Source organism: Xiphophorus maculatus, chromosome 15 (genome assembly GCF_002775205.1).
Source record: "Xiphophorus maculatus strain JP 163 A chromosome 15, X_maculatus-5.0-male, whole genome shotgun sequence".
NCBI lineage: Eukaryota > Metazoa > Chordata > Actinopteri > Cyprinodontiformes > Poeciliidae > Xiphophorus > Xiphophorus maculatus.
The window spans coordinates 11,449,618-11,464,937 of NC_036457.1; the positions used below are offsets into that span (position 1 = coordinate 11,449,618).

The 15,320-nt window shown below is 39.6% G+C and overlaps 1 protein-coding gene across 1 annotated transcript; it reads right to left on the bottom strand.

Annotated features, from left to right (window-relative positions):
• Positions 1–127: 127 nt before the first annotated feature.
• LOC102236399 (adenylate cyclase type 8-like) lies at positions 128–13,793 on the bottom strand. The gene is made up of 21 exons (XM_005800261.2): positions 13,256–13,793; positions 11,246–11,454; positions 10,201–10,935; positions 9,542–9,691; positions 9,042–9,172; positions 8,367–8,478; positions 7,948–8,075; positions 6,967–7,125; positions 6,630–6,864; positions 6,357–6,527; positions 6,125–6,225; positions 5,638–5,839; positions 5,240–5,332; positions 4,019–4,179; positions 3,837–3,918; positions 3,560–3,718; positions 2,849–2,995; positions 2,609–2,701; positions 2,253–2,367; positions 1,566–1,768; positions 128–1,038 (listed from the first exon to the last, which is right to left on the bottom strand). The coding sequence occupies exons 2-21, from the start codon at positions 11,417–11,419 to the stop codon at positions 823–825; spliced, it is 3,567 nt and encodes a 1,188-aa protein (XP_005800318.1). The 5' UTR covers positions 11,420–11,454; positions 13,256–13,793; the 3' UTR covers positions 128–822.
• Between the last annotated feature and the right edge of the window lie 1,527 nt (positions 13,794–15,320).

The following is a 15,320-nucleotide window of genomic DNA, read 5'->3' on the forward strand; positions in this document are numbered from 1 at the left end:
GCTACTAAGTTGGAGGAAGAAATTACATAAACATTGAATTAAGTTTTAATAACATCTCAGTAAAACACAATTTAATATAAGTAAAAAACAAACAAAAAATAAACAGGAGACACAAATTCCCCTTTGCCCATTTTATTGGCTGAAGTTATAAAAAAATAAATACAATGCATGTCTGTAAAATGAATAAAACTTTTTTCTGTTTTAAAAAAACCCCAAACATCTGTATATTACTTATTATGACTGCACAATAAGAGCACAAAATAACAAGCACATACTGCATCAGATCTGATATAAAATATATGGTTAATTAAACAAATTACATTCTTTTTACTGTGATTTACAAGAAGAGAAGAGTTGCATGAGTTTTTAATTCATACAAAGACAAAAAAAAAAGAGAAACCAAACAAGAAATAACATGAATACACAGAATGTACCTGTTAACAGTACTAAATAGGTGAACAACAATGAAGTAAAAACATTTGTTCACAGTTTAATAGGCCATTTGAGCTGGTCTTATTGAGGTATTCTGTGTTTTGGTTCAAAAGTCTGTCATCTAGCCAGAATATTGTTCCAGCAAAGAATCGTTGGCTTTTCCTTAACTAAACAAAATAGCATAAAAGATGTCTTCAAGTTAATTTCAAAGCAATGTTCAGAAAACACCATTCTGAACCTTCCCCACATAGATTAAGAAGTCACAAAGCACTTTCCCAGTCGGAGGAGCGCAGAGGAAACCAGAACAAGATTTTTTGGCAAGTTTTTACTTTATCCTGTAAACTTGGAGAAACACCATTTTTGGACCATGTGGTTTACTTCTTGCAGCATTCAGCAGTGCAGTTTGCAGGGGGTTAAACCAAAGTTCCCATTGGCTTCTCTCATCTTCTCCTTGTGCCTGGCCTGGACGAGGCCGTGCACCACTCCGGCCAGGGTCATGCGACCTCCCGCTCGGCCCCCTGAACACTTCTCTCCTCCAACTCTGCCCCTCTTACTGCGCATGGTGCTTATGAAATATGTACGAACTTTCCCCTGGCATTCACTTACCTAAGGCATCAAGAGGAGAAGTAAAATGCAAAGGATCGTTTTTAAGTCACAGCCAATGCAGTTTACTAAGGTATACAGTATTTATACAAGCAAAGTCTTGCAAAAGTATTCATCACATATGAGGTATTTTGTTTCATCTTGTTATGTTACCACAACAAATATTTGTGTATGCTGCTGAGATTTCATGTGGATTAACACAAAGTAGAAAATAATTGTGAAGAAGTACATGTGCACTAAACAAACCAGAACTTTAAAGAAGAGAAGCAAAAATAAAGCTGTTAAAAGAAGAAATAGGTCCTCACTTTTGCTATTCAGTTCAAAGTATATGTCTGTGTTAGGATGACCAAGTCAAAGTTCAGTTCAAAATCTTAAAAAAAATGGTGTGAATATTTGTGCATAGTATGTAATTTTCTGCTTTTAGAAAGCTCTTAGTGTGAATTCAAATATTTTTATCCCTAACTGAGCCTAGAAATGACTTACAATTGCATTCTTATGACTTACTATCTCCATGAGACACTTTATCTTACCCCCTTAATAAATATCTCTCCTCGAAGTTTAAGAACGAATCCCCATTCTGCCAAGATCTTGCGGGTGGCCTCAGGAACCTGGATGCGTCCGCTCACACCTGTGCTGTCCATGCGACTGGCCAAGTTCACTGTCGATCCCCAGATATCATACTGGGGTTTGCTGGCACCGATCACACCTGCAATCACCGGTCCATGGGCAATACCTGGAAGAGTCCAGTGTTAATTAAGTATTTGGTTTGAGGTTGGTGGCCAAAGACATTACAACAGGACGTCACAGTTTCTTGTCCATAGACCTTTAAGACCTTCTTGGATTACTTAGCATCTTGAAAAGTTTCAATAGAAATCTGGTGGCTTCTTCCAGAAAAGTGAAAATGTGTCATCAATTGATTTAGCCAAATAAGTAAGACAGATATAAGTAAATCATCTTCCATAACCATCTCAATACTTAGGCCTAAGACTTATAGAATACCTGTGGCATGAGCAGAAAGAGAGCATAAGATATGAAATGAAAGGTGCTAAAAAACTAAATAATAAAACCCCAACTATTATTTCATGATAGTGTGTGGTGGTTTGTTTTCACCATAAGTTTTTGTCTTAGGATATGGTAAAGTTGAGTTAATTTTCAGGCTTTTTTACCCTTCTTTAACACGGGTGGAAGGAGCTACGTGTAGGAGCCCAGTTACTTACCCACACGCAGCTCAAAACTTTGGGCAGAGTGGTTGTTTATCTCTCTTAAAATCTCCTGCATCGCCAAAGCAAACAAAACCAGCTCACTCAAGTGATTCCACTCATTCAATGATCCCTAGGAAAAAAATGCAGATCGATACGGGCCTGTGAAGCCAAGTCATGTGCCAGAAATAAAAACTGACTAAACTTTATCTGATGATCCAAAAGGTTTTGTAGAACAGTGGAAGAAGTTTATATACACTCATCTTAGTCACAGCAGTCATTCTGTCTTACTTTCTGTTTTACTAAAAACAGAACAGAAATGTTGGAGTACCGATTCTGTTTTTAGGTAAAACCATGAAAGTGTAAAATCTCACCTGTTTGTTTGGAGCTAAACCAGATGCTGCCATGTAGCAGCTTCCAATTGTCTTGATCTTCTCCACGTAGTGGAAATAAGATTCCTCCAATAGCTTGTTAGAAGAAATAAGCAACAGAGCAAAAGCTTAACTTTTTACATCTATGCTTTGTAATTATTTCTGTTATTTTTGCCATTCACATAGTAGTTACTCCAAGAGGCAAACTAATACAGATCCCGTGGTCTCCTGCTACATACTCACCTCATCGAAACCGGCTATAATCTCGTTCAGCAGTCGGAGACAGTCCACTCCTTCATGTTTGACCTCCTTTTGCTCAAAGTACTCATTAAACCCGGCAACAGAAGCAAACATAACACCCACTTCATCATAGGACTGGGAATAAAGGTCCTACAATGAAAATTGTGACAAACACATTAATAGAGATTAATCGATCAAACAGCTGGAGACCTGAAGCAACCGATTTTCCTCTGATTGCTGATTTTTCCTTCACTCGTTAAATGCATTAAACTAATAAATCGCACCAGTTTTGGTCAATAAGCACAACAACCGACAACATGTACCGTACATGTTTTAATTTTGGGGGGTGTTATTACAATCTGAAAATGATTTGGAACATAATCAACATGATCTGTGATTCCTACATATTTTGTAGCAATCAAAAGATCCTACAGGTAATGTTTATGTGAAAATTCATAAACATTACCTCTATCGAAGAATTCGCTGCACGTTTCCCCTTTTCTCAAAGAAAGTTTAGCCTTCATAATATAAAAAATGGGAGTCAGGTAAAATCTGAATGATTTCCACTTAAAGAAAATATTGGACATCGGTATCGGCCACGAAAAGCCCAATTGGTGAGTCTACATTCATCATTCATCGCTAACCCAGGTTGTGCATTCACAGAATGGGCCATAAAATGACTCAGCAGCCTCTGGGAAGAGATGCCACCCTTACCTCATCATGTCTGCTGCGCTCCAGAAAATGCTGTGCAACATGCGAGGGCAGGATGTTGTGCAACAAACACTCGTTGTGTTCTCTCAGCTCCCTCATGTCCTCCACCTCCTGCTGAGCCTGCAGACGCCACAAGAAGTCCAGTCTGGCAGTGGCCTCCCACTGGAACGCAAACAGAGACAGAGTCACCATCCACTCTGGAATGCAGGTTGAAAACATGAAGATGTCTCAGCTACACAGTGAACAGGGAATACGGAGAAAATAATCATCTCACAAATACCTGCCGCCCGTTGTAGAAGACTGCTACAATAAACATTGCCATGAGAAGAATGGAAATCCATTTTCTCCTGATATAGTGGGACCTGAAATAACAGAGAGGAATAAATTTTTTTACAAATTCATCTTGCATTCGAACGGACCGGCTTGTTGGCAAAATGTAAAATCAACCGTAAACAAACTGACCTGTGCTGGGCGTCGCTACGTGTGAGTGTGACAAAGGCGAGGTGTATGAGGTAGGAGTACACCATCACCACCATCAGCAGCACTGCCAGCTTCAGCAGGGAGTTCAAGCGCAGGAACACGGCACATGTCACCATGGCGACCACGCCACTCAGCACGAAGATCTAAAGGGATGAGGATATAGCAGAGAGGACAGGAAGATTTTAATCTAGAGTTATCTACAACTCTCTCCACATTTATTGAAAACCCCGTTGGAGATGCATAAAATTCCTTCGATCCAATTAGTGGGAGCCCTAATAACGGCGCTAAAACAAAAGCTAAAGCCTTTTTTAGTTCAGTCTTGAATAAATATTTTCCTAGAAGTTAACCAGTGTTTAGGAACTTTTTCCAAGTAATCCAGGACTTTCAGTTCCACAACAGTGTAAATGCAGTGGAGGATTTCTCTAACTCACCTGCCACTATGTTGGGGGATACATGAAAGTAAGATGGTAAACACAATACTTTTTTTAATAGAAGAATCTTGGGGCCCCAAGATTACATAAACACATATTTCTATTTGCCAATCAGTTGACTGGGAGAGTGCCATGCCAAAAAAGAAATCAAACGACTTCTGTCCTACCATCACAAATGTAAATAAACTCACATTACTACCACCCTGACTGGAACTGATAGAAATCAGGCTACTAAGATTTTCAAGAACAAGTGATATCTATCTTCTAATAAAGTCACCTTATTTTGTGCAATAAACACACTTTTTGTCTTTGCATGTGCACTTTTTGTAGCACCGTCATACAAACACTTTGGTTGGATCTGTGCTGAAGCAAAGGATGGATATGTGGGAAAATAATTAATGCCCACTGTTGAGCACAGTAAAGGATGTGTGATGCTTTGGGACTGTTTCTATTCCAAAGCTCTATGAAGTGTTATTAAAGATCAAGACATCATGAGGTCCTTCAAATACTAGAAAGTTTTAAATAAAAATTTAGTTGCCTTTGCCAAAAAATGGAAAACTGGTCACTAAAGGGTGTTTGCAATTACCCACATGTGATATGAAAACAGAAGAAACATAGAAGAGACTATGTACAAAGAAATGTTGCACATCTTTATCCGGAGGGCCAAAGAGCCTGGCCTAGAAAAATACCTTTTTGAAAATGTGTTAAGGAAAATAAAATGCGATGTGACCAGTATGTGAAACAAGATGAAACGAAACCATTCTGTCTCTACCTCAGGATAAACGCAAATGGAGACTGAATGTGAGCCTGGGCTCTTCTTCTCCATTATGTCAGCTTCTTCAGAGGTTGTTAGGACACACCACACCTAGATGCAACACACAACGTAAAAAACTGTTCACTTTACATGATCTATTTGAATTTTATTATTCCATACACTTGCAAACAAAGTGCTGAACTGTTTTGGCTACGTTTCAGCAGGAGATCTTTGGCCACACGGTGGCACCAACAAACAAGCTGTCATAATGGAAACTTTGCACTTTACCTGTGAAGATACACGTTTTCACTCTTTACACTTGTGAAATAAATGTCTTATATCTTTAATAAAACTGCAGTGTATGTACTGTATGTATGTTGCATTTTCTCATCCCTTCTGTCCATTCCAACTCTCACCAAGTCAGTCGAAGCCAAGCTAAAGTTGGTGATGATGGCTGTGAGAGTGAGGAGGTTTCGGGCGCTGTTGTTTTCGTGGATCCAGCAGCAGAACTTCTGCAAAGCAACTGGAGTCCACTTGAACTCCTCGGCAAGGGCAACCAGCAGCAGTAGCCAGTAGGCAAGAAGAAAGAGGAAAAACTGGAGGACAGCGGGGAACAGTCTGCAGGTGGAGCACCCAGCAGGGACAAGAGGAGAAAAAATGTTAATCCAGGACAGATAATCGGACAGGATGGCAAGAAGATTTTGTCATTCTTTTGTCATTTTGTCTCTCTTTATCTCACAGCTGTTTTTTGAGACGCCATTATATTTCTTAAATGCTGGCAGTCTGTTAAATAGTCTGTCAAGTATTTAGGTGTAATGCTCCATGTCTTTAATAGTCTGCAACTCTAATTCTTCACGCTTCCTGCATCACAGAAAAACATGAAACAACTCAGCATCTTCACACCTGGGAGTAGGGATGACCGCCTGGGCAGCCATGAGGAAGAGGAGCACGATGAAGGAGCAGACCATGTTGGAGTTAAACATTTCATCTCTGATCTGGGAGAACTAAATGAAAACAAAGTAACTTGTTGTAGTTCATTTAAACTATTTAGAAAAATCTGTGATATTAATTTCTTAATACTGAGAAGAAGTACATTACCTCCATAGACTGATTATGAACTGCAACTATGCTGTACCTTGTTCTCTATGTGTGTGTCTTTGAACACCAGGGTCAGAGCAGTGATGTGCTCCTTGCGCATGCGCTCACTGCTTCGAACCTCGATAGCGTGTTTGATCCGTTTGTTTATCTCTCTGGAGGTGCACTGCCATAAACTGGGCAGAGAGCCGTTGGTGAAAGAGGCCAGAATCTGTGGAGGAACAACATAAAAAAAGACTGAAGCAAATAAAAAGCTAAATAATAAGCACATAAATGTAAACTCCTTAAATCTATTTTGTGTCCCTACACTTACGCAGTTCATATCGATAGCATGACCAAAAGGGATCTCTGGGTTCCAGGTCCGAATTCTCTTCTGGACTTTTATGGGCTCAGGATGGCCGTCTTGATTCCTGCCTTCTTGAGGACAAATAAAGAAGGTGTCGATGTTGTGTTTTCGCAGAAACTCATTCCTGTCACGGCCATGACCGTCCTCCGTCTTGTATGTAGTTCCCAGGCAATCCAGGGTGGCCCTGGAGATGTGGATACGTCTGGATAAGTGACAAAAAACAAACACGGGTTACGCATCTTCTCATCACATGTCAAAAGTGACCATTCAGGTGCTTCTCTGTGCTTATTCATGGTACACCCACCCAGGTATTCCTCCTGCTTCCAGCTTGTTGGCGATGCTCACATCCCAGGACCAGACATCGAACTGCCATTTCTGCAAGCCCAGCACCCCACAGAGGATGGAGCCGGAATGGATACCGATCCTCATGTCCAAGTCAATGTTCAGCTGCTTCTGGACGAGTCTGGCATTAAAGCAATTAAAGAATTTTATGAAATTTCAGTGCTAAAATCAAGCCCACTGCTCACTGGATGCTTAAACTTTAACTGGGATTCTTTTCTTTGGTCTGATTAGATTAGATGAAACATTAGGACCAAATAGGTTTTCTATCTGGGCAAATCCATGTAGGGCCACTATGGAAACCACAGCCCAAAATCTTGGAACCCATATTGTATGCCACCATTTATCCCAGATAGGACCCACCTAGGTATGCTGGCTGTGAAACATACAGAAATGGTTTAATGCAGTGGTCCCCAACCTTTTTAGTGTCACGGACTGGTCGAGACTTCGGATATTTGCTGCGGACCGGGGTGGGGGGGAATGGTGTGTGTGCGTGAGACGACCGAGACCGATGCCGTTGCTGCTGTTTCTAACTCATTCTGCTGCTTGTGGGCTCAATGTTGGCGCACAAGACGTAACCGTCAAAATCCGGTTAAAGGATTTTCAAATAAAAGATCCTCCAGACTCAACACATAAAACGGAAGTATTTCATTATTTCTTGCGCGTCCTGGTACCAATCGGTCCACGGACCGGTACCGGTCCACGGTCCGGGGGTTGGGGACCACTAATGGACGTAAAATCAAGCTTCCATGTCCAAATCAGATTTTAACTGGAAAGAAACTAGTTGAACACATCAGAAAGAAGAAAGCATAAAAGATCCCAAACTCGGAGCAATCTTGAGAGCCTGTTCAAAGAAACCAGTGTTTGTGTTTTCATTTATTCACACAATTCAGGTATGTAGACTCATTAAATATCACTCTCTTTCTGTAAGGACATTAACTCTGACCGTATTGTGCTGATCATAGCCAGGCCCATTTCTACGCAGTAACGTGCATGAGCAAGCTGCGGCTCCGGTACCCCCGAAACACAATAGTAACAGTCTCCCAGTATCTTTATCCGCAAACAGTGATGCTCCTGTGATAAGATATAAAAGAAAAGCTCTTTAGAATACAGCCAGCAGAAAAAGATATAGAATTTAATATACACACCTGTGAAAAAATTAGGACATAACACATGAGTAAAACAAGGTTAATATTTGTTGCTGAACTGCAATTAATTTGTTTTTCTAGAGATAAAAAAAACAACAAAAAAAAACAACATTAGACGTCAATACTTGAACATTACCAAAAAAGAACTCAATATGTAGCAGATTGATTATTCTCAGATGAATGTGAGAGATCACAGAGAAATGATGCAGGTTCTAACCTCAGCTAGTCGGTCAAAGCGTCCAAAGAGCTCATTAAGGGTTAGAACCATTTCCTGGGCTGACAGGTTTATAGACAACTGGGTGAAGCCCTTAATATCTGCAAAAAGGATGCTAGAGAGAAGACAGAAACAAGAATAGAATTTAAAGGGCAATTTAAACATTTTTAATGAGTCGGGACAGAATTATCGTTCGCCTAATTCAAAATCTTACATTTTGAATTAGGCAAAATGTAAGATTTTGTCCAATTAAAAAACCTTACATTTTGCCTAATTCAAAATGTATTCTGAATTACAAAAAATACCTTTTGCAATTCAAAATGTATTGTAAACTACATAATTCTGTAGTTTAGAACTAAACTACATAATTCTTAACTTCACTAAGATTATTTAAACCACAATTTAAAGCTTTGAAACTTACTCTAATCTACATAGTGATGAGTGTGTTTTCTGTCGACTGTTGGGCAAAAGAGAGAAGGCCCTACCCAGGACGCCATTTTTGCCAGAACTGGCTCTGTTTGTCTCTCTCTGCTCTTTGTTATAATCACCCTTTAATTCCTAACTTACTTTAATTCATATTTGAACATGGTTATATTATGGGTGGTAATCAAGAGGTCCACAATCATAAAGGTCATGAATCGCAGATCCGCAATCACAAATGTGTGCCAGTGTAAGTACCTGACATCTTTATACTGGTGGATGTAGATCTTATAAAACTCGTGGGGGTTGAGTTCGTTCTCCAGGGAGCTCATGTCAGCGATCATTTCTAAAGCAACAAAACGAGGGAGGATTGACAGGACCAGTCGCTCCTGTCAGGCAGCAGCACAAGGAAGTAATCAATGACTGGCAATTCAAGGACAATCACAACAAAAAAATGTAAAAGAATGAAAATAAAGCTGGATTAAAAACTCACCTGTTTATAGTTGTATTTGAAACGTAATCAATTACGAATTTAACGATGGCACTTGGCTTAATGTAATGTTTATATTGTTGATTCTATGTTGCATAGCTTTGTGTTTTTGTGTTTGTCACGATGTAAAGCACTTTGACATACCTTGCTACTGAAATGTGCTATACAAATAAAATTTGATTGGTTGATTGATAATTATCTAAAAGGTTGAATGAAAATAAAAATTTGAGAAATTAATAGCTGGTGATTTTTTTTTGTCACTTTGTACCTGTCTTTGATTCTCTTGCTCAAGTTTGAGGCGACCCTCAATGCAGCGCCGCGTCTCCAGAAAAACCTGTCGCTGGGCGTGGTCTGTCAGATAGTGGATGAACAAGCCAGCTGTGTTCATGCCCATGTACAGCAGGCCTTTGGCAAACACCTGGAATCAGAGTTGATATGGGACATTTTTAAAATTTTATTTCAAACGATAAAATCTAGAACATTTGGATTAAAACAGGTTTAAGGAAATAACTAGCTAACAACAAAATAAAATAAACCCAAAGTAGGAACAAAAAGATATGAGTTTTATTTAGCCATTTCCTGCAACCTCGTCCAGCACACCTGAATCCGCCGTGGGTCCTTATCATCCTCTCCCTACTCTCTTGTCTATCACAGAAAGTCACTCATAAAACTTAATTTAGTCCAGAACACAGCCACTCATGTCATATCCAAAAGCTATTTGACCAACAACATCTCTCCTGTCTTGCAGAATCCTCACTGGGTCAAATTGCATCAAATTTCAAATGCTTCTTCTTACATTAATGATCATTCATGTTTCTTCTTTTTAGATCCACTTGTCTTTTTTACCATGTTGTCATTTTTTTCTTGTGAGTCTCTACAAGGAATTTTTGGGGTGAAAACTAATCTTTTCATATTTGCTTTACTTACCTTATTCAAAAGCAAAGCATCATTGTAGTGGAACCATATCTCCATCAAAATGTGCAGTATTGGGGTGAGGAAGCCAGCACACATTGCCCACAGCAGAGGTAATGGCAGCAGTGTGTATGTCGCAAACAATGTGAACAAAATATACCAAGATGGGTCTTTTTCTAGTCCATAAGCCAGGCCCCCTAGGATCTGTGTGGTCTGTGACAGCCAACTTGCAAAGCCAGCATAATGGAGCCACTGTGGGGACATGGAGTCTTTGCAGGTTAATACTAGTACGCAAAGAGCTATAGCTAGCACCATGAAGATGCCAGTCAAATAGCCACGCAAACGATCCGTAACAGCATCCGGGGCCAGTGCCAGATACAGAACCAACATGTGGAGCTTCGTCACAGCATCGATTACATTGGTGATGGCTAGAGAGTTCCTCCTCTGGTGAGAGGAGTATTGCTGGTAGAGTTTCTCCAGATCGTGGGATTTGAAGGTGTGCCCCAGCATGGGTATGTAAACGCTGTGAACAGTGTTACACCAGTGCACGAAGAAGTCAGCGTCGCTGGTGTAGTGCTGCGTTGGAACCCTGATGCTGCCATGCGTGCTGGTGGAGGTTCGACTATGGACTCTGAATGTGGAGGAGCGGCGTTTTGTGACTCCACGGGAGGCCTTGCTGCGGATTTGTTTGTTGATCTCATCTATGTAGGTATCAGTCACAAAGATTTTGCGAGCTGGTTCCATACCCACCTGATGAAAAACAGGAAATCAGTGATTTGCAATGAAAAATGGCTTTACTAGAGAGAAAGAAAACATGTTTTTTCATTTTTTCTCATTATATTTGGTCTACTTTTGTCATATTTTAAAGAAAGTGAATGAAATAACTGGCACATTTTCATGGTGTCGACTGTGAAGCTTCATGTGGAGGCTCTATTTTACTACAAGACCCAAATTGGGTGGAGTACAGAATTAGTGTTACTCAACTTCACCTCAAATCAACAACTAGACAAATGCAACTTGAACATAGAAAAACTGAGGTATAGACTGAACCATGAATCACCTGAGAGCTGAGCTCTTGTTGGGTAATAATGTGTTTCACTGCATTCTGCCACAGCATCTTTTTCCGCCTGAGCCCAGGAGACAGCGTGGCACTCAGACATGGAGGTTCATGGAGCTCCATTGGAGAGACCTGCCTGGTGTCAGCAAAGGTCACCATGGTGACCTCAGCTGGCATCACCCGTTGGGCTTAGATCAGGAGGAAGCTGCAGACTTGAGGTGTACCAGAGGAAAGGAGAAACAGTGGCAATCAGAAGATTGACAAGAAGTAGATCTTGTCATTTTTACCAGTTCCTATGTGCAGAGAAGCTTTATTTCCAGGATGCTAAGGGGTTTTTTGAGACACTAATGTTATTCGTAGACTCTTCAACTCAGACTTTCGCTTAACCTTTCTAATAGGATTTGGGTCAGTACTTAGACTTGACTATTGAGCAGAACTATCTTTGCTCTTAACCATTCAGCACTCGTCCAAGTTCTATAGCTGTTTGTTGATATCTGAGCATTATCCAAATACCGGTACATCCAGGTTCCATAAATGATAATCTGTCCTGGAGCTCATACAGCAAACCCATGTTTCACAGATAGCATGAGGTTCCTAATCTAATATAAACTGTGTTGTTCATGTCTTTAGCTTGTGCAAAGTTCTGCTTAGTGGGCTTTTAATGGTGCATTTGAACAACTGTTTTTCTGGGATGGAACGATTATCCAACATACAATTTGTGTTGATTCATTCTTGAAAATATCAACAATGTGCACAAATTCAAAATTTACTGGATGTATTCTGAAGGTTCCTTGTGTCTATTTAGACATTTATATCTAAGAATACTTTACCAACTGTCAAATATGGTGGTGGAAGCACCAACCCTTCAACTGCATTGCACAGTCTAGGTGGAAAAATTTAAATGAGTACCTCCAAATGTTTCAATATCACCTCAAATCAATAGCCATTTGATTAAAACTTGGTCTTGAAATAGGACAATTACCCCATGCTCATAATAATAAACATTTACTTAAAATTAAGCAATGAAAATCAGGCATTGCTTTTGATTTTTGGTTCAAGCTAATGATAAAAAAGACAAACTATTTTTAAATTAGAACTGGTCTGGGACAGATTAAGCATGTTAATCTGAATAATATCTCACAAGCATAGCAGTCAAACATCCACCTGGAATTATGCCAGGGTTTTAGTGATACAATAATACAATAATTCCGCAAATCAGAAAAGGAACCGAAATGTCTTCAACATTTAGTGTTTTCAACATTTCTGTTCATGCATAACTGAACAAAGCAATAGGATTTAAAGTGGAGCTTTGCAGCCCTGATGAACTTTTAGAGTACCCATATTAATATTACCACTTTCATTAAAAATGTTTCTTTAATTATATCTCCTGAATAGGTAATAAAGGAATAAATAATTTCTTAAATTAAATTCTAAAGATAACAAGGTAATGTTAATTATAGCTCAGATTTAACTCATGTTTTTATGCCTTCTTCTACCAACCAGAAAGCAACAAACATTTATAATCTGCTTGATCTGTTTTGAGATTCCTGAGGCAGATTTGGGTACGCAGCAAACACTCAAAATAAGACTTGTTTGGCTCCACATGTTGACAAGGTGTGTGCCATGAGGAAGGCAGCTTTCAACTGAATTATCTGGTAGCCAGAATTAGCTCTGAGCTGGTTTATGGAGAGTTAAACTCCTCCAGGTCCTTCTTGCCTGCATTCCAAGGCTCTAAAAGTCCACTGTCACCAATCTCCTTCTCCCTAAGATTATGTATCCACACACACAACAGGCTGGACGTAAAATTAAAAAAAATCTGTTTAAAACAAACGCTTTGTCATCTGGGCATTTAGAAAGAGGAAATAAAAGTGGGAACAAGCAGAGTTTGTCTTTGTGGGTCATGTTTAATTACTCCAGCCTGTCAGTTACCAATACGTATTTGTTTCAATGTTGGAGTCCTGTATACTGTTTTTATAACTATTCTGTGTAATTTGTATCATGCAGTGTACTAACCTCTTTTGTTTTACATATTATGCCCCCACTCCTCAAATCCAGCATTTGTCCTAGGATAGATGTAACCAGCTTGTCATAATCCACTTCTGCTGACTCCATTGCACAGCAATTGTAGACAGATATCATAATAAAGATGTATCCCATACAGGGAGAGAAAAAATAGTGTAAATCCTGAGGTAATGAGAACTCCTGCACTAAAGTTATCTTCCCATCAAAGATGTGTGAACTGGCTCCTGGTAAGTTGTAGGTCACCACCTGGACGCTTTTGAAATGAAGTCAACAAATGCCACAAAGCGAAGCTGCGGAGTGAAGAACACTAAGAGGATTAATTAGTCAGCAGCCACTCTCGCTGCCCTGGAAAGCTGAGTTCACTGTCCTTAAGACGGGGTCAGGATAAATGCAATACTCTCATCTATTTAAGACAGCACCGACACGTCAATGAAATAGCATTAAAACAAAACCATATTCGCAAGTCTCTTTCCATGCAGTCTTGTTCATGTAGTTAGCCCCCACTGTGTCACAGAGGCGATGCCTCGCACACTGCTTCTGCCCCCTTGCTTACTGCGTGATCTGTCTGTACAATTACAGGCTGTATACAAATAAAAACACTGCCAAAAGGTCTTTAGAATCTGCCGGCGCAAAAACAGCCAGGCTGACTCACCCACCACCTCTTCAGCTCGCAGAAGGCATTCGGCTGCATGCAGGTGCACATGAAACTACCCGTGTTAGACTTTCTCTTAAAACATTGTTTTAAAGGTAAAAACAGCGATTCATTTGGTTAATAGAGATGCCTCTTTAAGATTTTGTGCGCTAGGCCTTTGCTTTGTGTTTCATGAAATAATAACCAATCCAAAAGAAATTTAATATTTCACATGCTGTAATAATAATCCAGCCTGCATTGCACAGGCACTGTTTATGCCTTCTATGTAAGTGCCCCACAATTTTTCCCCACATCCAAACTCTGGTTATTTAACTTTTATTACATATAGAAATCCACCCATCCATCCATTTTCTTCTTATCCGGGGTCGGATCGCGGGGGTAGCAGCTTAATAAAAATGTAGAACATATATATATAGATTTTCCTTTTCCGATAATAATTATTTGTAAAAACTCTATTAAAACCTTTTGATTACATGTGGTTTTTTTAGTATCTGTTTCTAATTGAAACTGATTGTTTTCTTGCAGTATTTGTGTACTTAAGAAATGCTGCGTGTGGCAAGAAACGAACAGAGTAGACAGGGAAATGAAAGAAGCCGGAGAAGCTTGCAGGCTGCGACAGATACTTTACTGGGGCAAGCATTCACCTTCTAGCAAGACACCAAGCCTAACATATAACCTGAGCTACGATGGCATGGTTTTGATCAAATTACGTGTGCACCCGTTAAAATGATCTTGACAAAGCTCAGCCTCAAACCCAATCAAAACAATTGTGGAAGAATGTAAAATGTCTCCAGACACTCTCCACTCTGAGCCTGAACTATTTTGCAAAGATAATTTTACAAACATTTCAGTGTCTAGATGTGAAAATCTGACAGTAACATATCCTGAAAAACTTTAAGATGTTTTTGCAGGTGCTTTGATAGGAAGATTGACTCAGGGGCTTGATTGGAAATGAACACCACACCTTTAGGATTTTAATGTGAAAATAATAATATTCATGTATCCTTTTCCTCCACCTCCTCCTAGTTTGTGTTGGTTTGTCTTGTGAAATAAAATAAATGCATGATTCTAATGTTTCAAAATCAGACAAGGTTAAAGGGAGATGAACATCAATAAAAAACATTCATGTATAAAAACTAAAATTAGGATTAGATGCATGTGTCACAAATTACTGCACAGTTTATCTCAACTGTTTGTGAAAAAGAGGAGATAAATGAGAGGGTTTGGTGCCTTGAGGACTCCTGTGTATAATAAATAAAATCTGTATTATCGAGAGCAACAGTCCTGAGTATTGTGGAGCACGTTTTCTCACTTGCCACATAATTCCCGCGTCTCGGTGGCGGTAAGCTGTTTAAAGTTTTTTAAACTGCTAATTGTTTCCAGGCAACACTCAAAGCCCCTAAG

Coding starts and splice junctions, on each gene's coding strand:
- LOC102236399 (XM_005800261.2), bottom strand. CDS start 11,419: ATGCCAGCTGAGGTCACCATGGTGACCTTTGCTGACACCAGGCAGGTC. Junction 8,479..9,041: donor CACCAGTATAAAGATGTCAG/GTACTTACACTG, acceptor TCTTCTCTCTAG/CATCCTTTTTGCAGATATTA. Junction 2,996..3,559: donor AGCGCAGCAGACATGATGAG/GTAAGGGTGGCA, acceptor TTTTCATTGTAG/GACCTTTATTCCCAGTCCTA.